Genomic DNA, 23,318 nt, shown 5'->3' on the forward strand with positions numbered 1-23,318 from the left:
GCTAAATGTATATACTGTACTCACCAAATCGCCCAGTAAGCACTTCTCTTAATGTTCATATCTATATATTAATGCTACTCTGTTTTGGCCACAGAAACTTCTCTTTTCAGATGGCAGTGACCTTGGGATGACTCAGAAGGCACCATGGTGCTGAGAAGAAGTGACAGAGGAGTGCTCAGCTCTGAAATATCTCTATCACACCTTCCAAGGATCAGGGTCCATTGTGGAAGAGGTGGTAGAAAGAATGTAAGAGCCAAAGGAAGGGTAGGACTCCTTACAACATGCTCCTCCAGACACAAAATGGCCTGGATATCCATGACCTCACAGTGCCTGACACTACCTACACAAGACCATCATAATAGGAGGAAAAGATCATGACATCGAAATAAAAGAGAGACTGATTGAAAGGGGGAGGGGATGATGGAGAGTGGAGTCTCAAAGGGAAAGTGGGGGGAGGGAGGGAATTACCATGGGATATTGTTTACAATTGTGGAAATTGTCAATAAAAAAGTAGGAGAGAGAGAAAGAGAGAGAATTCCTTAGGGGATTGGCTTGTCCAAGAGAGTAGGTTGTAATTTCCTTTTTTTTCTTTATTCATGTACAATAATATTTGAGAGGGCTCAGACAGAGGAGTGGGGGGGGGGAGTGAATGGGCATGCCAGGGCCTTCAGCCACTACAAACGAACTCCAGACACATGGGCTACTTTGTGCATCTGGCTTACATGTGTACCAGGGAATTGAACCTGGGTCTTTAGGCTTCACAAGCAAGTGCCTTGACCACTAAGCCATCTCTCCAACCCCATATCTGGTTTTTATTAGGACACTTCCTTTTTTTTTTTTGAGTTTTTCGAGGTAGGGTCTCACTCTGGTCCAGGCTGACCTGGAATTAACTATGTAGTCTCAGGGTAGCCTCGAACTCTTGGCAATCCTCCTACCTCTGCCTCCTGAGTGCTGGGATTAAAGACGTGCACCACCATGCCCAGCGGACACTTCCTTTTTTTTTTCTTTTATTTATTTGAGAGAGAGAGAGAATGGGCACACCAGGGCTTCCAATCACTGCAAATAAACTCCGGACATATGCGCCACCTTCTGCATCTGGCTTACATGGGTCCTGTGCTTTGCAGGCAAGTGCCTTAACCACTAAGCCATCTCTCCAGCTCTCACCAGCCCATGTTAGGCCAATTCCTGCTCCAACATCTACCTCATGTCATCGCCAGGTGTGCAAGTTTTCCAGTAGCTTGGTTTAGGGAGTACTTGGGTGGGGCAGTGCAGGGATTAATGTTTCTATATAGCCTAGATGTATAGTTCAACCACAAGAAGAAAAGAACACAAAATCAACAACAAACGCTTGTAATCCCAACACAGGGGAGGCTGAAGCAGAGGATGGAATGAGATCAAGGCCAACCTAGGTGTCCTGCCTCACAAAAAAAGGAAAAAAAAAACAAAGGCTGGAGAGATGGGCTAGTGGTTAAAGTGCTTGCCTGCGAAGCTTGAGGACCCAGGTTCAACTCTCCAGGTCCCATGTCAGCCAGCCACACAAAGTGATGCAAGTGTACAAGGCCACACATGCTCACAAGTTGGCGCACACATCTGGAGTTCAATTTTAGTGACTGGAGGCTCTGTAACACCAATTCTCTCTCTCATTAAAAAAAAAAAAAAAAAAAAAAAAAAAGGAGGGAAGAACATAAAATCTAAGTTGGAGAGAATTTAACAAATGCTGGGGAGGTTTCACGAGGAGGCTTCACAGCCCTGGACTTCCTTGTGGTTTAAGTTAGACATCAATGGAGTGTTGATGCTTTACTGAATGAGGCTGTTGGGAAGATCTCAAGAGATATATGTGAAAGCATCTAGTACTGTGCCTGGCCCTTAATGAGCAGCTTAAACAGTACACGGTTCTTAAAGGTAAGGAGGCACCACTGGCTGCTTTGGGGAGTGAGAGGGAACAGACATGCTGGGAGGTCCAGGCTTGCTTGCAAGAGCAAAGTTTCTCTCTTCTTTTTTTGCTTTTTTTTTTTTTAATTAATTATTTATTTATTTGAGAGCGACAGACACAGAGAGAAAGACAGATAGAGGGAGAGAGAGAGAATGGGTGCGCCAGGGCTTCCAGCCTCTGCAAACGAACTCCAGACGCGTGCGCCCCCTTGTGCATCTGGCTAGCGTGGGACCTGGGGAACCAAGCCTCGAACTGGGCTCCTTAGGCTTCACAGGCAAGCGCTTAACCGCTAAGCCGTCTCTCCAGCCCAGTTTCTCTCTTCTTACTAGGAACCAACATTGAAGGAAAACCTGAATACAATGTAGCTTTACTTGCTTTCAGTCACCTGCATTTATTTAACTTTAAACACAACTGGAGCAGGGTGTGGTGGTGTATGTCTTTAATCCTAGTACTCAGGAGGCAGAGGTAGGAAAATCATCTTGAGTTTGAGGCCACCCTCAGACTACACCAAATTCCAGGTCAGCCTGGGCTAGAGTGAGACTCTACCTCAAAACAACAAAAAATCAACAACTAGGAGCCAGCCCTGGTAGTACACGCCTGTAATCCTAGAACTTGGGAGATGGAGGCAGGAGAATCAGTTTAAGATCATCCTACACAGTGACTTGGAGACCAGCCTGGGATCCTTGAGACCCTAACTCAAAGAAACAATAACTATCGTGGGGATGTAGCAAGATGCAGTGGTAGAACGCCGGCCTCGCTGGGGAGAGGCCCTGTAGATTGCATCCCTTTTAGTATAAACATTCATCTCTGATTTTGGTGGTCACACAGCTGAACCATTATTTATATTTTCCCACCAGCTTTGTTGTAGCTGACACCCCTGAACTGTGATCATAATAATAGTTGCCTACATTTACTTTTGAGGGGACCTGACATCTGGGATTGCTTAAATATCCAGTGGGTGACATTCTCCTTTCCCCCCCTCCACCCAATCTCACAATTGGTCCTCACTCTAGTCCAGGCTGAACTGAAACTCACTGTGCAGTCCCAGGCCGTCCTCAAACTCATGGTGATCCTTCCATCCAAAGGCATGTACCACCATGCCCCACTTCAAGTAGGTGACCGTTTGACAACTGAGGACGAAAAACTCGACCCCCAGATCTGGCCAATGCGATTTCCAAACAAGTGACCCATGAAGTGTCAACAGGACACGTGCATGCCACTTCACAGCCAATCATCTTGCACCACACCAGTCATCACCCTTTTTTTAATTTTAATTTTTATTTATTCATTTGAGAGAGGAGGCAAAGAGAGATAGAGAATGGATGCATCAGGGCCTCTTGCCACTGCAAATGAACTCCAGACACATGTACCACCATGTGCATCTGGTGTATGTGGGTACTGGGAAATCAAACCTGGGTCCTTAGGTTTCACAGGCAAGTGCCTTAACCACTTAGCCATCTTTCCAGCCCCTCTCTTTTTTTTCCCCTGAGGTAGAGTCTCCTCACTCTAGCCCAGGCTGACCTAGAATTCACTATGTAGTCTCAGTGTGGCCTTGAACTCGTGGCAATCCACCTATGTCTGCCTCACAAGTGCTGGGATTAAAGGTGTATGCCACCATGCCCCACTGGCTATTGATTTTTTAAAATATCATTGTATTTAGTTTTGTGAAAGAGAGGGCTTGGGAGAGAGCACACATGGGCATGCTAGGGCCTCCTGGACTTACAAAGTTCAGACACATGCCCACTTTGTACATCTAGCTTTTAGGTGGATACTAGGAATCCAAACCTGGGCCACTAGGCTTTGCAAGCAAGAGCCTTTAACTGCTAGGCAATCTCCCTAACTCTTGTTTTTGCTTTCTGAAACAAGTTCTCATGTAGCCTACAGTGGCCTCAAACTATGCAGTTAAGAATAACCTTGAATTTTGCTTCTCCTGCCTTTTACCTCCCAAGTGCTGGGATTACAGACCTGCATCACAACACCCGGCTCACCCTGCTTCTTAAAAATAAAAAATAAACCAAAAAGATTAGGGCCAGAGAGATGGCTTAGGGGTTAAGCGCTTGCTTGTGACATTTGAGGACACTGGTTCGAGGCTCAATTCCCCCGGACCCATGTAAGCCAGATGCACAAGGTGGCGCATGCATATCTGGAGTTCGTTTACAGTGGCTGGAGGCCCTGGTGCACCCATTCTCTCTATATATGCCTCTTTCTCTGTCACTCTCAAATAAGTAAAATAAACAAAAAATTGTTTGAAAGAGAGAGAATGGGTGTGCCAGGGCCTTCTGCTACTGCAAACTAATTCCAGCTGCGTACACAGATACTTTGTGTATCTGGCTTTATATGGCTACTGAGGAATTGAACCCAGGTCAGAAGGCATTAAGAGCAAGCACTTTTAACCATTGAGCAATCTCCCCAGCCCTCATTCTGCTTCTTGATCCTGTTAATACCCACTAACCTGACTTGGCAAGACGGCTGACAGTGCAATCTCAGTGTTCAGGAGGCTAAGACACTCAGTGTGGACTACATTACAAAGTCAGAGATTAAGATGCCAAGCCTTACCCTCCGCAAAGTGGGTGGGTGTCTGACATGCTTGGCTACTTTATGACTCACGAATAAACTTTCTTTTTCACAAAGCTCATTATTTCAGTGATTGGCATGTTGTGCAAGAGGCAAAATGGGTGTAGTTTGGTAATAATACCCATGTGCCTTGTGAAATCCAGCTATCTTTCAGTTCTTGAGTCAAGCTACAGCTTGCTTTATCTGGTTGTATGTATGAGAAAAGCCCCAGGTTCACTGATTTAAAAAAAAAAATGGGGGGGGGGCTGGAGAGATGGCTTAGCAGTTAAGGCACTTGCTTTCAAAGAGTAAAGACTCATGCCGGGCGTGGTGGTGCACGCCTTTAATCCCTGCACTCGGGAGGCAGAGGTAGGAGGATCGCTGTGAGTTCGAGGCCACCCTGAGAATACATAGTGAATTCCAGGTCAGCCTGAGCCAGAGTGAGACCCTACCTCGAAAAGAAAGAAAAGAAAAACTTAAGAGTAAAGACTCAGGTTCAGTTCCTCAGAACTCAAGTCAGCCAGCCGCACATAATAGTGCATGCATCTGGAGTTCCTTTGTGAGCAGCTGAAGGCCCTGACATGCCCATTCATTCTCTCTCTCAGTAGTAAATAAACAAACGTGCCCATTCATTCTCAGACAGAATGAGAAAGCAAAATGGGTCAAGATGGAAGGACGCCAGGAGGCCCAAAGGTAGTAGGTAAGTAGACCCAGAGAAAACCACAGAAGCCCTGACTTCATTGTGTAAGGTCTTTTATCCCCACAATATCTTAGGATCAGGAGGCCAACCTGGGCTAAACAGGATGCTCCTAAGTACCCCACTCTCAGACCTGCCTCTTTTCTATTCTTTCTCCAGTTAAATCATTCAACTTGTCTTTCATTTCTCAAAAATGTGTTTGTACCGCTTCTCAGCCTTTTCGCTATGATCAAAAATATGTTTGTGAAGCCGGGCATGGTGGCGTACACCTTTAATCCCAGCACTCGGGAGGCAGAGATAGGAGGATCACCGTGAGTTCAAGGCCACCCTGAGACTCCATACTGAATTCCAGGTCAGCCTGGGCTAGAGCAAGACCCTACCTCAAAAAACAAAAAAAAATTTTTTTAGGTCAGGTGTGGTAGTGCACACCTTTAATCTCAGCACTCAGGAGGCAGAGGTAGGAGGATCACTGTGAATTCAAGGCCAGCCTGGGACTACAGAGTGAGTTTCAGGTTAACCTGGGCTAGAGTGAGACCCTACCTTGAAGAAATCACAACAAAACATCTTTTGTATATAGTCATTATGTAGCCAAGGCTGTACTTAAATTTGGAAAATACCCCCACTTCTGCCTCCCATCCTGGGATTACAGGCATGTACCACCACACTTGGAAGAGTACAGTTTCTTACCGAGGGGATGACAGTGTTTACACATTGATGAAGGTAAATTCTTGCTGGACTAATATGCGGCAACATATGTGAAAAGGAATTGAGTAAAGCCTTTAAGAGAAAATTTTAAAAAGTAAAATGAAATAAAACCCCAGACTTGGAATCTCAAAGGGATGGCGTAAAGGGTAACTTAATAGATGATGCATTGAAAGTGCCCAGAGCAGCAGGTCTGAATGGCTTGGCTCCCTTCCTGTCTCTTCCCTTCTCCATCCCATGGAACTGCAGAAAGGACACATTTAGACGCCAGCCAAACAGAACTTTTTATGCCAAGTCACAAAGATGACCAGGGGGTGGGGGAGGATTAGGGAGGGCCAGGAAGGCCCCCCTCCTCCGTTGCTTCACAGTTTTAGATGCTGTTCCATCTGCTCCCGGAGTTTGAATTTCTGGATCTAGAACAAAAACAAAGTGAGAGTCTGCCACTATGGTGACCAACCAGCGTGGTTTGCCAGCCACTGTGGGGGAGGAGGGCCCTCGGGCTTGGAGTGCTTAACTGGAGTCAAACCAGGATGAAGTGACCAGTTGGTCCCTCTACTGCCAGCCTTGCCTGCTCATTGCTGAAAGAGGCATAGGTGAGGGCCACCTGGCACTTCTGCACCTGAGTCCACCAGCCCCAGAAATGCCCTGCCCCTCACCAGTACCCCCCCCCCTCCATTGCACACACCTTCCCTGAGATGGTGAGGGGGTAGTCGTCCACAAACACGATGTAGCGGGGAATCTTGAAGTGGGAGATCTGCAGACCAGACAGGGAATGCACGAGGCTGGGCAAGCTCTCAGGGTTAGGGGAGGGCAAGAGGGCTCACTTGGCTGGGGAGTCAGGTTCCTCAGGACAGCACATCTCCACCCCAGCTGGCTGGCAGGGAGAGGCAGGTGAGTAGGCAAGGGGCGGCTGGGGGCTCTCACCTTCCCTTTGCAGAAAGCTTTGACCTCCTCCTCCGTGGTGGTCTCCCCGCTCTTTAGCCGGATGCAGGCACAGATTTCCTCCCCCATCCGTTTGTCCTTGACCCCCACCACCTTTCAGGATCAGAGTCAAGCATCAGCTCGCTGAGTGGGATCTGTCCATGATCCCATTGGATCTCCCTGGACTCCCCTAGGGTGAGTGCCTCACCTGCACTTCCTGCACCTGTGGATGCGTATGAAAGAAGTCTTCCAGCTCTGCGGGGTAGATGTTCTCACCGCCCCGGATGATCATGTCCTTGGAGCGGCCCACGATCTTGCAGAAGCCTTGCTCATCCATGCACGCGATGTCTCTAAGGAAAGCTTGGGAATGATCTCTTGCCATCCCTGCTCCACGGGGCTAGCCCCCCAGCGCCCTCAGTCACCAAACATTTACTGAACACTTGCCACCTGTCCCCCACCGCTCCTGGAGTCACAGCTGGAGCAAGACACGTTCCTTGGAATTTTTCTTTTTTCTCTCTCTCCCCCTTTCTTCCTATTTATACATTACTTTGCTTTTATGGATGGCTTCTTTTTCTTCTTTTTTAAAAAAATCATTTAGGTCTCAGCTAAAATTTGACCACCTGGTCTAAGAAAAGCTCCCTTCTCCGCCACAGACACTTCCTCTCCTGTAACCCTATTTAAATTTTTGATGTCTGAAATGATCTGTCTCCCTCCAGCAGACATGGGAGAAGTGGAAGCAGGGTCCTTCTCATCTTGCTTCCACCGGCCCGTCAGGGTCGAGAACAGCGCTGGCATGTCACACGGCAGGTGTGTACCAAGGATGCGCTAAGCTGATAAATGAGACTGAATTCGGGCTCGGAATTTGGGGTACAAGTGTCATGCTGTCCTAGTGCTTTGCCTCCATGCCAGATAGGATTATCCACCTCCTTGGTACATATTTTGGTTTGTGGGAATGTTTGTTTTGAAACAGGGTCTCATGTATCCCTGATTGGCTTCAAACAGAAGGTGACCTTGAGTTTCTAATCCTTCTGCCTCTTCCACCCCAGTGCTGCGATCACAGAAATGAGCCAGCACACCTATTCTATCTGGTTCCGAGGGTTTTTTTTTCCCCCCTTTTCTTTCTTTTTTTTTCTTTTTCTTCTACTTCAAGGTAGGGTCTCACATTAGCCCAGGCTGGTCTGGCACTCACTCTACAGTCCCGAACTGGCCTCAAATTTATGGTGATCCTCCTACCTAGTGCACCACCATTCCTGGCCTGCCTTTTTCTGTTGTTGTTTTTTAAATGGTACTGAGGCTAGGCATGGTGGCTCACGCCTTTAATCCCAGCACTCAGGAGACAGAGGGAAGAGGATCACTATGAGTTCGAGGACAGCTTGAGACTCCATAGTGAATTCCAGGTCAGCCTGAGCTAGAGTGAAACCCTATCTCAAAAAACTAACTAAATAAATAAATAAGTAAGTTTTTAAAAAAATGGTACTGAGGATTGAATCCAGGACTCTCACACACACTAAGCAAGTGCTCTACTATTGATCTATAACCTCAGCCAAATTCTGGATATCAAATTTCTAAGATGGAAGGGACCGTCTTAGCACCTGTGTCTCCTGCGTTAGTTTAATTGTCCCACCTTAGCCTGAGGATCACAGCCCCACTTGGCAGCCGGCGTGCCAGCCCCGTCTTGTCGCCTCACCCTGTCCGATACCACTTGTCTTGTCCAACTGATTCAAAGGTCTTCATGGGCTCGCCCCAGTAGCCCTGCATGACGCAGTACCCTCGGATGCACAGCTCTCCTGGCGTGTTCAGCTTAGCCAGCTCCCCTGTCGCGCTGTTCACAATCTGGGCCTGGGGCAAGTCAGTTTCAGACTCTGGGCCTCCCACCCTCTTGTGTTAGGAGGGGCTGCCCCAGGAACGGGAAGAGCCTTGCCTTTCCTCCCCCCACCCAAGGAATCAAGGCCCATGGTTCTACCAATGCCGATCCGAGGAAGGGAGAGAAATGCCAGGGTTGACCCATCCCCAGGCAGAGACTCAAGCTGGGTTTGAAAGAACAGCTGATGCACTGAGCAGGGTGCTGAGGACAGAACCCCACAGGGAGTTGCTGTGAAGGAGGAGGCCTCTGCGGAGGACCAGGCCAGCTGCCGAGATAAACCAGGCAGAAGGGAAGGCAGTCTTCTCTGCTCACTTCCCACGAGGCAACAAAACAGGCCGAAAAGGGTGGCGTGGCAGTGCCATGTGAGCAGGCAGCCTGAAAGCCTAGTAGACAAAGAGCCACAGCCAACATGCCAAGGGCGGCTGGGTCTGTGTACCTTGGTGTCGGCCTCTGGGGTATGGGGTACACTGATGATGCCTGCTCCACCAACTTGCAGGGCCCATCCCAAAGGGGGTGGGGGGCTAGTGAGACAGTCAGAACACAGGGAGGGGGTAGGGGCATCATGGATACACTCATCCTGCACATTCCTTCCTTCCCGAAGGACTGCTACAGAGGACAGAGCAGGGAAAAAAACCTGTGCTAGGAGCAAGGGCCAACCCATAAAGGTGCAATCGTGTGGGCACCTTGGCACTAACCCCACAGGGACAGGGACACTTTGGAGCTGTCTGCATAAAGCCCCATGGTTGGAGCAAGGAAGGAGTCATAGCTAAGACTCTGAGATGGAGGTGTGCTTTGGGGAGGCCTTTGAAGTGCACAGGACCCTCAAGGATAGAAAGCAAGTAAAGGGGTTTCTGTCCAGCCAAAACAGGAACTCAGTGAAGTGAGGCAGGGGCCTGTGGGGAAGAAAGAGCTGGGTAGGAAAAAAATCTCTGTGCTCTGGCTCCTCTTTGAGACTGCCCTGGCCGCCCTAGACAGACAGTGGGCTTGGCAAAAACACACCTCAGACAGGAAGGGAGGCTGTGGAGAGGCTCCACTGGCGGCTGCTCAGGGCTGCTGTCCCAACTCTTCCCTTTCCTGCTTGAGCCCACAGACAGGGCACTGCCAGGCCCAGCAAGCCCCTGCTACCAGGGGCCTTCTGCATCTCAGGGAGCCGTTTGGATCCCTCATGGAAAACAACACGCATCACTGAACGGTGGGTGGTGGGGGGTCCCGGTCAGGGGCTCACCTCTGTGTGAGGCATAATTCTGCCCACACTTTCCGCCTTCTGCTCCAGGCTGTCCTCAGGGAAGTTCATGAAGGTCACAGGACTGTTCTCTGTGGTTCCATAAACCACCTAGAGGGTCCAGAAAGAGTACTTGGAGGGAAGTCAGTGATAGCAAGCTCCCCTGAGGACCCAGACAGTATCACAGTAGGGCAGAGAGGGCAGGTCAGGAGCCAGATGTGCTGATCTCTGAAGGATCCTGGATTTGAAATCAAATTGAGAGGAGGAAAGCCAGCCTCTCTTAGCCGGGGCTCTCTGAGTGCCCTGCCCTCCTTGATCAGTCTGTCTGTGCCCATGGCTCCTGCCATTACGGCTCTCAAACTTCTTGCCCCCCTGTCCCCACGTTGCTTTAGTCCCAACTTCCTGTTTTCAGGCCGTGACATCCCCTGGCCCTTCCTTCCAAGCCAAAGGTCCCAAAAGCTTGATGAGAAAGCCAGCCCTTGGCCCAGCTAGGAGTGGTACAGACAACACTCTCCCTCAGCCAGGGCCAAGTGCCTGGTCTTAAGGTGGGTGACCCCCCTCCCACAAGCTCTGGAGACTTCCTTGTACATCTATTTTCATCAAAATAAAAATACAGCCAGAAAGGGATTTTTAAAGGCCTGTGGCAACCCACCACCTCCCTTCAGTGGTCAGAACATCCTGAGCAACAGAAAAACCAGAAGCCAGCCTAAATGCCATCATGGAATGTTCTAGGCCAAGCATGATCCCTAGTCTAGAGACAAGGGGTAAGGAGGGGATTGGGAGAACAGACCCTGGAGACCAAGCCCCCAAACACCACCACCACTGCCACCACTGGAGCAGAGCTAGCTACGCTTACTCTATTAGATCTCGGCCGGTAGCCCCCATTCCTGAGTATCAAAGGGTGAAGCTCTGGTGAGCTGGGTTCTGGTTTCCCCCTCTTACCTCCCCCAAAGCAGACATCTCCTGCCAGGCAGCCCAGGGCTCACCCTGGGCCAGAGCTGTGACCTGCCTGCTCACCCTCCCCCACCCACAGGACACCAGGCACAGCAGCTAGTAAGGGAGTGCACGGAAAGTGGCCCTCTGGGGTGGGGCTGCCCATAGCCTGGCTTCTGGCAGCCGGAGCCACCCGGGGCTGGCTACGTTTAGCCAGGACCTAACCCACCCTCCACCTCAGTCGTCCTCACAGCCCTGGGGCCTTTGCCCAAGTGTGGCTTCTGCCAAGTACACCTTGGCGCCAGTGGGTTTGCCACCCTGAGACACCCCCCCCCTCAGGGGCTGGTCCTAACCATCATGGAGGGGGTGAGGACATTTGGGGGACATTAAGAAGAGGAAGATACGACTGTGCTCATTAGTGGCCTGTAGTCTCCGGAGTTTTTGCCAATCCTGTGGGTCAACACCCTCCCCCCACTGCGGTTACCACTTTTCTCCCAGCCCTGGAAAGGAGGGGGGCATGGCTAGGCAAGGGACAGAATGCCAATCTCAGACAGAGGGAGGGCGCAGAGGTGCGCTCACCACCTGGGCTGATGCGGGCCACGGGCCTATGGGTTCTGGGAAGCAGCAGAGGCGAGGGCACCGGTGTGAATGAAACCTCGCATCTTCCTGGGGTGGGCTCTGGGATGTCCAGCCAGGACTGGGGAACGGACGCACGCCAGAGCGGCTCTCACGCTCCGCCGGCGCCGCACAAGAGCCCCATTAAATCGCCAACCGCAGCGAGACGCATCCGGCTGTCGGACCTCCTCGCTTCCTCCCTCCTCCTGTCCAGGGCACCCTGCCCTGCCCGCGGCGGGTGCATGGGGTGAGGGGGCGTGGAGACTCAAATTTGAGCAAATAAATAAGTCCAGGCAACACCTCCCTTGCTCTGGTGTAAACTCAGGGCCCTAGACACATCCATCACCTGAGAAGGGGTGGGAGTGGGGGTCCAGGTAGAAGAGGTGGGGGGATAGCAAGGCGTCTGAAAGCGGGAAGCAGGGGAGGGGCAGGGGCTCCGGCTCAGGGTAAGGTCTCCCCCACCCATGCATGCATGCATGGTCGCCAGCTGTGGGAAGGACCCTAGCCGTCGAGGGCAGGAGAGCATCTTTGGATACGAGGGGGTTAAGTCGGGTGGACTGGACGCTCCACGTAATAGCTGGCTCGGATGCTGGTTGCGGTTGGGGCCGTCCTATAAATAGGACGGGAGACCCGGAGGGCCCGGGACTTGCTGCTGTCTGCGCCCCGCAGCACCCCCCGCCACCCCCGCCGGCTCCGGCTCCAGCCACCCTGGCCATGGCCCGCACGCTGTTCCTCAGTCTGGGCATCTTGGGCAGCCTGCTGCCGCTGCTGGCCGCCTGCCCCCCGAACTGCCACTGTCACGGGGACCTGCAGCATGTCATCTGCGACAAGGTGGGACTGCAGAAGATCCCCAAGGTGTCAGAAAAGACCCAGCTGCTCAACTTGCAGCGCAATAACTTCCCCGTGCTGGCGGCCGACTCGTTCCGGACCATGCCCAACTTGGTATCCCTGCACCTGCAACACTGCCAAATCCGAGAGGTGGCTGCGGGCGCCTTCCGCGGCCTCAAGCAGCTGATCTACCTGTACCTGTCCCACAACGACATCCGCGTGCTGCGCGCGGGTGCGTTCGATGACCTCACTGAGCTCACCTACCTCTACCTGGACCACAACAAGGTGACGGAGCTGCCCCGGGGGCTGCTGTCCCCTCTGGTCAACCTCTTCATCCTACAACTCAACAACAACAAGATCCGCGAGCTTCGAGCCGGCGCCTTCCAGGGGGCCAAGGACCTGCGCTGGCTCTACCTGTCGGAAAACGCCCTCAGCTCGCTGCAGCCCGGGGCCCTGGAGGACGTGGAGAACCTGGCCAAGTTCCACCTGGACAGGAACCAGCTTTCCAGCTACCCCTCGGCGGCCCTGAGCAAACTGCGCGTGGTGGAGGAGCTGAAGCTCTCGCACAACCCTCTGAAGAGCATCCCCGACCACGCCTTCCAGTCCTTCGGCAGATACCTGGAGACGCTCTGGCTGGACAACACCAACCTGGAGAAGGTGAGGCTTGGCTCTGGGGTGCCATCTGCTTCCTTCTTCCTCTCCCAAAGGCCAGGGCCCCCCAAACCTTGTCCCTCTGGCTATCTCCCCTGCCACCTCTCTCCGTCGCCTCGTCGCATGGCCACCTGATTCCCTGTCTAGCTGAACCTCCGCCACTGCCCTCTGGGACTTCTTTGTGAGAGCAGAGGGGTCTGCGCTGTCCTCACAAATGACCTCTGAGGAGGCACCTCCAAGTGCGCCCAAACCCCCACTGTGAGCAGCAGCCACCTCTTCCTGTTGGGCCTTCCACACCCCTCCCCTCCTCTGCTGCCTTTCCCCAGGCTCCAGCCCTATAAAGGAAGGCTTGTCTGCTGAAGAGGCTTCCAGAGAAGCTGGGAGGGTCAGACTCACAAAGAGAGCCTGTTCCTGGAGGGGGCTGGCCTGATGGGTGAGGGAGCAAATACCTGAGGAACATTGCTTCCAAACCCCCAGAGACCCTAATGAGTGTCCTGTTCCCCCGGGGCGGGGCGGGGGGGGTGTTACATGCTCAATCCGCCGCATCCTTGGGTCCATTTCAACTGAGTATGGGTCTCAAGTCGTAGGGGATGGAGGCTGCCCCAGGTTGCAGGTGTGGGGGTCCATGAAGGAGCAGAGGCGAGCACGCTGTTGTCAGTCCTTGGAACAAGACCCCAGCTATCTCCTCTCAGGACTGGCTGTGTCTCACTGACCCTCGGACTACTGTCTGTCCTTTGTCTGTCCCAGTCACTAGACTAATCCCCTGCCCACCTTCTCCCTCGCTCCTTCCTCCTGTGGAATGTCTAGTCTGGCCAGGTGGGGCGTATTGGGTGGGGGCAGAATTCCTTTCTTGGAAGTGGAAAATCACCCTGGAATAGGGGTTTCAGCCAGGAGGATTAGGCAAGGGTCAGGATAAGGTAGAGGGCTGTCCTGTTGCTAGAAACCATCCCATCCCAAACAAGGCTGTGGGAGGAAGCACAGACAGGGAACAGGGGGCAGAATCCCACCTGGACAACGGCCATCCTTTCCCTGGAAGGATGGAGCCTGCCAGGCCCCACCCCAGCTAAAGGCAGACACACCCTCCCTGATGGCCCACCAGTACCAGAATGGTCTTTTGGTGGTCAGTAGAACAGCACACCAGGGACTGATCTGAGGCAGAGGCGGTCAGGCAGGAATTATGGTGCCTAAGGCAAGATGTAGGCACCAATAGAACATTTCCTCTGGAGCCATCCAACCTGGCCAGCTCCGCAAACAGAACCTGGCAGGTAGCAGAAGAGCAGTGAGGAGAGCACTGAGGGAAATCCTGGGACCCTGGGGCTGTGGAGAGCCTGGGCCCACTGCCAACCCCACCAAACACTGACCAGGTTCACTGTGTGCCAGCCCGGGCTGCACCCCAGCACAGTGTTTATGTAGGGAGTGTACTGCCCAAGGGGCTGTGGTTCCACAGCTACTATTTACTCACTAGCATGACCCTAGCCAGAGGACCAACTTTTTTTCCAGTTTTCCATTTGTATTTTGGAAGTCACTACTCCTATCTTAAAAGGAGCCCTGTGGCTGGGTGTGGTGGCACACACCTTTAATCCCAGCACTTGGGAGGCAGAAGTAGGAGGATCACAGTGACTTCGAGGCCACCTTGAGAATACAGAATGAATTCAGAACAGCCTGGGCTACAGCAAAACCCTACCACAGAAAAGAAAGGAAGGAAGGAAAGAAGGGAAGGAAGGAGGGAGGGAGGAAAGAGAAGCCCTGTAGATTACCTCTCCTAAACAACTTGGTCACTCTGCTTTGAAAAGTTCAACTCCGGGGCTGGAGAGATGGCTTAGCGGTTAAGCGCTTGCCTGTGAAGCCTAAGGACCCCGGTTCGAGGCTTGGTTCCCCAGGTCCCACGTTAGCCAGATGCACAAGGGGGCGCACGCATCTGGAGTTCATTTGCAGAGGCTGGAAGCCCTGGCACGCCCATTCTCTCTCTCTCCCTCTATCTGTCTTTCTCTCTATGTCTGTCGTTCTCAAATAAATAAATAAAAAATTAAAAAAAAATTACTAAGAAAAGTTCAACTCCGCAGCACTTGGGAGGGGATCACTATGAGTTCAAGGCTGGCCTGAGACAATTCCAGGTCAGCCTGTGCCAGATGAGACCTTACCTCAAAACTCCCCTCCCCCCGCCAAAAAAAAGAAAAGTACAGGGCTGGAGAAATGGCTTAGCCAAAGGACCCAGGTTCAATTCCCCAGGACCCAGGTAAGCCAGATGCACAAGGTGGCACATGCTTCTGGAGTTTGTTTGCAGTCGCTGAATACCTTGGCATGCCCATTCCCTCTCTCTATCTGCCTCTCTCTCAAATAAATAAAATTAAAATTAAAAAAGGTACAACTTAGAGGAGGATACTTAATAGGTTGATATTGTATATATGTAAGTACAATGATTGTAATGAGGAGGTAGTATGATGGAGAATGTAATTTCAAAGGGGAAAGTGTGGGGGTAGGGAGGGAGGGAATTACCATGGGATATATTTTTATAATTATGGAAAATGTTAATAAAAATTTAAAAATTAAAAAAAAAGAAAAAGTACAACTCTTCAAGGGTCCAGTGTTTATGACCAGGGAAAGACCCCACCCCTATGGGGAGATAAAGCCAGGCGAGTGTGGACACTGGAGTTGGGTGTTCACACCTGCCGCTCGCCTCACCTCCCCAGTTCTCAGATGGTGCCTTCCTGGGTGTGACCACACTGAAACACGTCCATCTGGAGAACAACCGCCTGAACCAGCTGCCTTCCAACTTCCCCTTTGACAACTTGGAGACTCTCACTCTCACCAACAACCCCTGGAAATGCACCTGCCAGCTCCGGGGTCTTCGACGGTAAGACTACCCACCTTATCACCCCAGATTCCTCTCTCACTTGATGGCTCTGCAGTATGACATCCTGGGCATACACACATTCTGGATCTGCTACCTGGTAGGCCTGGGATCCCAAGAGCCTCAGTTTTCCCATTTTTATAATGAAGATGACAGCTCCAACCTATCCTGGGGCCAAGTCCATCTTGGCCTTCCCCAAGCATTCCCATCCATCTTCCCCAAACTCAGGTGGTTAGAAGCCAAGACCTCTCGCCCAGATGCTACCTGCGCCTCACCAGCCAAGTTCAAGGGCCAGCACATCCGTGACACAGACGCCCTCCGCAGCTGCAAGTTCCCCACCAAGAGATCCAAGAAAGCTGGCCGCCATTAAGCAGGTGGGTGCGAGCAGGCAGGCCATCCTTGCCAGTCTTTGGAGTGTCTGTCCAGAAGGCTAGTATCCCTCATGACACCCTCACCTCTGGAGGTAGGGTGGGGAGAAGAGGGGATTCTGCCCCCCACCCAGGGATTTGCCTCGGTCTCCCATCGTCCACTCCAACACTGTCTGGACTTGGAATCCTAACACGATCCTTGCCTCACTGCAGGTCCTGACCCAGCCAGTCCTGGTGACTGGCCCCTGCCTTCAGCTGGAGAAACTACTGACCGTCCCTCGCCATCCACACCTTCTCCCCATGGCCTCTGCTGATGCACAGAGCTGCCCACATTTAGACATGTCCTGGCTAGGGGCACCTGGCTTTCCAGAATGATCCCAGCTCCACCCAGTGGAGTCTCAGGGAGGACACAGACCTCCTCCCCAGCCAATGTGCCTGGGCCCTGCCATAGCTCCTCCCAGAGAAGCTATTTCTAACCCTGGACCCCAAATCCACCAGGGCCACACCGAGTACCTGGTCATCAGGATGGCCACCCTCCCCAAATCAGCACCCTCCCTCCTTGCCATTTGGAAACAAACATCAGGCCCCTGTCCCAGTCTCGTTTCCAGAAAGGGTCTCACAAGTCCATCCTCAACTTGGCTGGGCCCCACCTGCCAGGACATGCGAACAGGACACAGGTGCTTAGCTGCACATCCCACCATGCTGCGTTTCTGCCCCAGATTTCTATAAATATAAATTTATGTATTGTATACTATTCACTCCCCTCGCACCTATCTCCGTGGCTCGCCAGGTGCTGATGAGGTCAGTGTCTTGGCCCTCCTCAGGGCGTCTGGCCTGACTTGTCAGTTCATCCTCACTCCAGGCCTTGCCTTCCCCTACCTCACCCTGGCTCCAGCCACCACTCACCACCAGCTCCTTCATGTTCAGTTTTTTGATGATGGCTCTGATCAGCTCCGGGGGCGCAGGGGACCCAGCAATCAAGCCTGAATTCAAAAGAGAGGCAGAGAGCCAGGCGTGGTGGCATATGCCTTTAATCCCAGCACTGGGGAGGCAGAAGTAGGAGGATCACTGAGTTCGAGGCCACCCTGAGACTACATAGTTAATTCCAGGTCAGCCTGAGCCACAGTGAGACCCTACCTTGGAAACAAAACAAAACAAAACAAAAACCAAAAACAGAAACAAAAAAGAGGCAGATAGGATTAGAGGTATAAGCAAAGTACTTGGGAGGCTGAGGCAAGAAGATTGCAAGTTCAAATCCTGCCTGGGTAACTGAGTGAAACTTTGCTTCAAAATTCAAAATGAAAAAAAAAAAACAGGTGCAAGCGAGGTCTGGGGACGTAGCCAGCCCCCCATGGTGGAATGCTTGCCTGCGTGCACCGGGCCCTGGGCTTGACTGCCAGTGTTAGAGAAGGATCAGAAGCAGATGAAGTTTCCCATGCCCCAGGCCCAGTGGACCCCTCCACCATTTAAAGGCAAAGTATGAATTCTTTCCTGGCCCTGGACCTGGCCCAACACCTCAAAGCTGAACTTCTGGCCTGGTGTCCAGGAACACTGGTGATTTGCTCCCCTCCCATCCACATTTCTATAATGCCTTTCCTGCCTCCTGCATATAAGATTGGCTCCTTAGGGGAAGCAGTCCCCTCCCCAAGCCTGGTTTTCCCTTGACCCCCGCCCCACCTCCACGTATGGATGAGAAGTCATAACTGGAGAAGTCTGGCTGGTTGAGAACATCCACAAACATCGTGGGGGTGCCGTACAGAAAGGAGCCCCTGTACAAAGGAGGGACTCAAAATCAGGTTGGAAATGGAAAGGAATTCCCTCTCCTACCCCCCACCCCCACCCTACCATGAAGCTACAGCAAGGCCCAAGACCAGAGAGCTGTTGGGAACAGGCAGGAAGGGCTCCTGAGAGTTCCCCATCCCAGGGTTCCTGGCAAGAGAGGAAAGATGCATCCCAGAAAGGGGGTGGGGACTCGGAGGGTCTCATCAACCCCATGAATGGCCAATCCACCAATGCCCACTTCTCTTTGCTGATGGCCTCCAGCGCCTTCTTGCCATTGAAGCTCGGAGAGGACAGGAGGAGGGTGGCACCATGTATCACACACACCATGGTGCCCCCCACGGAGCCCAGGCAGTGGTACAGAGGGCTGGGCACGACCACCCGCAGCTCCTCTGGGGTCTGGAGATGGAGATAGAGATAGGAGACTGGGTCTATCACAGAGCCAGTTCATCAGGCCAGCAGGGGGAGCCCAGCAAGCTGTCCAGCTCCTGCCCAGCAGCGTGCACGTAAGTCTTGCCAGGGCTCAGCCCCACCGCACCTTCGTGGGCATCTTCAGGCGCTGGCCGACCAGGTAGGCGTTGTTCACAATGTTGTAGTGGGAGAGAGTGGCTCCCTTAGGACTGCCCGTCGTCCCCTGAAAAAGACAAGCAGGGGACCGCTTGGCCTCTTTCCATCTCCTTCTGACCCTAGGCCACTTCCCAAAGCTGGGGGACTGGAAGTTAGGCAGCCAGGACGAGGTTGTTACCCTGCACTTTTCTTCTGCTTAGACACAATGTACTGCGCAGGGCCGACACTAGGACCCAGAAATAAGGAAGAGGCCACCGTCCTGGTCCCAATCATTGGCATGTCACATAAGGTGGCTCAGAGGCTTCACCGCTGACTACCTGCACACGCTTGGGAAAACTTCCTCTTTGAGCCTCTGAATCCCCCATCCATGGGCTGAGTGAGGGAAGATTCCACCCACTCTGCTGCTCTGAACCCCGGTAGCTCCGAGAAGCTGCACTGCACTGGGAGCAAGAGGACCCGGCTGGGCGTGGGGGCGCACCCCTTTAATCCCAGCTCTTGGGAGGCAGTGGTAGGAGGATCACTATGAGTTCAAGGCCACCCTGAGACTCCATAGTGAATTCCAAGTCAGCCTGGACTAGAGCAAGACCCTACCTCGGAAAAAAAAAAAAGAGAGAACCCAGAAGGGATGTGTGATAAGCACACCAGTGGGCTGAGTTTTCAAAGCGTACAGATCAGTGTCCTGAGAGAGTGTGGCTTCCTGACCTCTGCTGAGTCCCGGTCCCCAGAGGAGGGTCACAGGATCAAGGGGCATATGTGTCAGCTAGGCTAGGGCCTGGAGACCTTTGTCCTACCGAAGTGAACTGGATGTTGATGGGGTCATGGCAGGACAGGAACTGCTGAGTGTACCGCAGCGTGTCCAGATGCTGTTTCTTGCTACCAACGGCCACCACGTCATCCAACAACAAGGTCCCCGGCAAAGGGTCATCCACTGAGATGACTGTGGTGAGGTCTGGGAGCCTGGGAGACAGGGAGCATGCTGAGCAGCGCTGCCTAAGGCTGAGGCGAAGGGACGGTCCAGCCTTGCCCTGGGGTTCAGTAGGTGTGAGAGTCTGGAATGTCACTGCTGCTCCCCAAACCCAGGACATGCCCACCTCTTACTCTTCAAGGCCCCTGGCTGGGCCTTTTCCAGCTCTGGACAGATCTGCCTCAGGATGTTGTAGTATTGCTGCGTCTTGAATTGCTTAGGGAACACAAGGGCTTTGCAGCCCACCTGTGGAAGGGAAGGGCCCCTACCTGTGGTCAGCAGGAAGTCTCAGACTGGGGAGCCAGGGGAACCCTCTCTAATTAATTGATTACTGTCTTTCTCATTCATACCCATGTATAGCTGCTCTGACACACCCTTGTAGCACCCACAGACACATGGATACACACACTTCCTCTAGTGTACTCACATGCACCCCACTTCAAGACATGCACACCACACCCCAAGACACCCATGCATCATGCACACATGCACACTACCTCCCTGAAGCACGCCCCCCCCCCCACATTCACGTTGGCCTCGTGACTGAGCCATACTCTCTCCGTAGAGCTGATACCTCCTTCCCACCACACAGAGCTTGAGAATGGGCACTCTAATGTTATCCACGGGTACACGCCTGTCCTCTGCTTCCACAAGCCAGAGGTCCCCTGAGCCAGACACCAGCCGAACCCCTCCCCCAGGAGCAATCCTACCTTTCTGAGGACATACTCCAGCTCCATGGCCTGGTAGGCTGGGTTCACAGACACCTAGGGGAACAGAGTCAATGTCAGTGTCCTGGATAGATGGTCCACCCTTTTGCCGCTTCTCCACTCTCCGAAGTACCAAAGTAACACCCTACACCACACCAGGGCTCCTTGATAAGCCTTTGGAGAGAGTCAGACCAAATCTAAAGCCAGCCAGGCCCTGGTGTGGACCTGTGCCTAAGAACTTGCACTTGAAATGACAACCCTCCACGCACCCCCATTGTACTAGGCAGACCCCTTCTCACCAGGATGATGCCCGCCTGGGCAGTGGCCAGCTGCATGAGTACCCATGCATAGGAGTTGGGCCCCCACATGCCTAGCCGGTCACCCTTGCGGAGGCCAACGCTCAGGAGGCCGGAAGCAGTTTTGTCCACCTGGTACAAACGGAAGCAAAGGGTGAGGTGAAAGCAAACAGGAAGAGATCTCTGATTCCAACCCTTACCTTTGGCCCCAGGGCTTCACATCAGAATCACCAGGAACAAGGGGGACAGGAAGATTTCATTCAGGGTCTCAATGGACCTGTGGTGGAGGTGGGTGTCCATGAGGTCAACAAGAACTCCAGGAGCTACAGGAGAGGAGGCATCAAGGCCTTTGCCTCCGTCTCCTTCTGCTGTCATCCTCTGGAGTCCTCAGGCCACTCCAGCTCACTGCCCCACATCCATGTGCCCACTCTCCAGCACCACACAACCATGGCAGCCTGGGGACTCGAAGCTGCCCTCTGAGGGTTCCAGGTCAATACCCACCTCCTCCTTGAGCTGGGCAAAAGTCAGCCTGATGTTTTCATGCATGATGATCAAGGCCTCTCGGTTGGGGAACTTCTGTGCCGTGGCATCCAGGCACCCACCCACAGTTGTGTTGACAAGATGGAGGTTGGTATGGCCCTGGACATAGCTGAGGCCTCCAATAGGCAAGGGGCTGGTGCAGTCTACCTGTACGGAACTGTTGGGAGAGGGGTCAGGGTCATAGCTGGATGGTGGCAGGCTGGGCCTCCCTGGCACTAAGGCACCAGGGGCCTGGCATCCTCAAGGCATTTTTTTTTTTAAAGATAGGATCTCACTCTAGCTTAGGCTGACCTGGCATTTACTCTGTAGTTCCAGGCTGGCCTCGAACTCATAGCAATCCTCCAACCTCAGCTTCCCGAGTGCTGGGACTAAAGGTGTGCATTACCACACCTAACCTACTTTTTTTTTTTTGAGACAGATTCTCATGTAGCCTGGGCCTTGAAATTGCTAGGTAGCTAAAGAGGATCTTGAACTTCTGACCTTCCTGCCTCTACCTCCCAAGAATGGGGATCATGGGCTTGAGCCACCACATCTACTTTATGAAGTGCTAGAACCTAACCCAGGGCTTCATGCATTGCTTCAGGCAAGCACTGTATTGACGGAGCTGCATCATTATTCTCTCTAGATCTTTTCTTTTTTTCCAGGTAGGGTTTCACTCTAGCCCAGGCTAATCTAGAATTCACTAGGTAGTCTCAGGTTGGCCTTGAACTCATGGCAATCCTCCTACCTCTATGTAGCCGTCAGGTTCACATTACTGGTAGAAATCACCCAACTAAGAGCAGCTTGTGGGAAAAAAGGATTTATTTTGGCTTACAGGCTCAAGGGGAAGCTCCACAATGGCAGGGGAAATGATGACATGAGCAGAGGGTGGACATTACCCCCCTGGCCAACAGCAACAGGACTGGCTTGGTGAAACTGGCTATAACACCCATAAGCCCACCCCCAACAATACCCTGCCTCCTGGAGGTGTTAATTCCCAAATCTTCATCAGCTGGGAACCTAGCATTCAGAACACCTAAGTTTATGGGGAACACCTGAATCAAACCACCACATTCTGCCCCTGGCCCCCATAAATTGACAGCCATACGTGATGTAAAATACAATGCATTCAGTCCAACTTTAAAAGTCCCCATAGTTTTTAGTTTTTATCAATTCCAATGATGTTCATACATCCCCATAATCCAAGATCTTTCTTTTTTTAAATATTTGTTCAATTTTTTATTTATTTGAGAGTGACAGACACAGAGAGAAAGACAGATAGAGAGGGAGAGAGAGAATGGGTGCGCCAGGGCTTCCAGCCTCTGCAAACGAACTCCAGACGTGTGCGCCCCCTTGTGCATCTGGCTAATGTGGGACCTGGGGAACCGAGCCTCGAACCGGGGTCCTTAGGCTTCACAGGCAAGCGCTTAACCGCTAAGCCATCTCTCCAGCCCACAAGATCTTTTAACTGAGCCATGATACAAAAAAAAAAAAAAAAAAAAAAAAAAAATCCTCCAAAACCCCACAATGGCACAGAATAAACATTCACACTGCAAAAAATAGCATTGGGCATAGCAAAGAAATATTCAGCCAATATAAGATTTAAGTAAGCTAGGCGTGGTGGCGCACGCCTTTAATCCTAGCACTTGGGAGGCAGAGGTAGGAGAATTGCCATGAGTTTGAGGCCACCCTGAGACTCCATAGTGAATTCCAGGTCAGTCTGGGCTACAGCCAGACCTTACCTCAAAAAACAAAACAAAACAAAAAAATTTAAAACAACCAGGGCAAACATCAAACTCCGTAGCTCCAAGTCCAAAAACTCTAGCCAGTGACAAATCTCCAAGTCTGATAATTCTAACCAGCAACAAGTCTCTGGCATTCCACTTCTGCCCCTCCAGCTAGGCTACTCAGTCCTGGGAAACTTCTTCGGGGCCGACAGTTTTCCTTAGCAGCCATCTCATGGTCTTGGCATCTCCACTGGGTCTCCACTGCAATCCATGGTTCATCCTCATGGCCCCATGCAGGGTCTCTATGCAGGCATCCTGCAAACCAGCTTCACACTGCCCATGGCCATTTCCAAAACACAAGAGCGTGTTGCAAACTCAATGACCCTCTCTTTCCTGCATTTCTTATGCTCTCCAATACTGGGTAGGGTGCCAATTTGTTAATCCAGGGGGAATAAAGCAGACTTTGAAGAACAGGACACTCCTTGAGCACTCAGGCCCCTTCAAAAGAGTCTACATTCTTCCTGTTGCCCAGTGCAGGTCAGCTAGCCCAGTCTCAAAGGTTGTAATCTCTCAGTTGCAGCTGAACAGGCAACAGTTTACCCCAAAGAATTTTCTTTCTGT

The 23,318-nt window shown here is 52.1% G+C and overlaps 2 protein-coding genes across 2 annotated transcripts in view; one reads left to right on the forward strand and one right to left on the reverse strand.

Annotated features, from left to right (window-relative positions):
• Nucleotides 1-6,150: 6,150 nt before the first annotated feature.
• The window catches only part of Acsf2 (acyl-CoA synthetase family member 2), a 37,246-nt gene continuing 20,078 nt past the window's right edge, over nucleotides 6,151-23,318 (reverse strand). Inside the window, exons 2-16 of the mRNA XM_004655575.2 lie at nucleotides 20,953-21,148; nucleotides 20,455-20,583; nucleotides 20,159-20,212; nucleotides 19,576-19,694; nucleotides 19,276-19,441; nucleotides 18,456-18,551; nucleotides 18,159-18,316; nucleotides 17,816-17,907; nucleotides 17,045-17,121; nucleotides 9,896-10,003; nucleotides 8,494-8,645; nucleotides 7,015-7,156; nucleotides 6,810-6,920; nucleotides 6,571-6,639; nucleotides 6,151-6,298 (exon numbers count right to left, since the gene is read on the reverse strand). Of these exons, the coding sequence (XP_004655632.1) occupies nucleotides 6,248-6,298; nucleotides 6,571-6,639; nucleotides 6,810-6,920; nucleotides 7,015-7,156; nucleotides 8,494-8,645; nucleotides 9,896-10,003; nucleotides 17,045-17,121; nucleotides 17,816-17,907; nucleotides 18,159-18,316; nucleotides 18,456-18,551; nucleotides 19,276-19,441; nucleotides 19,576-19,694; nucleotides 20,159-20,212; nucleotides 20,455-20,583; nucleotides 20,953-21,148 (1,720 nt within the window). The 3' untranslated portion in view covers nucleotides 6,151-6,247. The remainder of the gene's footprint in view (nucleotides 6,299-6,570; nucleotides 6,640-6,809; nucleotides 6,921-7,014; nucleotides 7,157-8,493; nucleotides 8,646-9,895; nucleotides 10,004-17,044; nucleotides 17,122-17,815; nucleotides 17,908-18,158; nucleotides 18,317-18,455; nucleotides 18,552-19,275; nucleotides 19,442-19,575; nucleotides 19,695-20,158; nucleotides 20,213-20,454; nucleotides 20,584-20,952; nucleotides 21,149-23,318) is intronic.
• Nucleotides 12,040-16,836, forward strand: Chad (chondroadherin). Its single transcript, XM_004655574.2, has 4 exons — nucleotides 12,040-12,925; nucleotides 15,610-15,773; nucleotides 15,999-16,144; nucleotides 16,352-16,836. Exons 1-3 carry the CDS (start codon nucleotides 12,155-12,157, stop codon nucleotides 16,138-16,140), a joined length of 1,077 nt encoding a protein of 358 aa, XP_004655631.1. The 5' UTR covers nucleotides 12,040-12,154; the 3' UTR covers nucleotides 16,141-16,144; nucleotides 16,352-16,836.

Source organism: Jaculus jaculus, chromosome 9 (assembly GCF_020740685.1).
Source record: "Jaculus jaculus isolate mJacJac1 chromosome 9, mJacJac1.mat.Y.cur, whole genome shotgun sequence".
In the NCBI taxonomy this organism is placed as follows: domain Eukaryota; kingdom Metazoa; phylum Chordata; class Mammalia; order Rodentia; family Dipodidae; genus Jaculus; species Jaculus jaculus.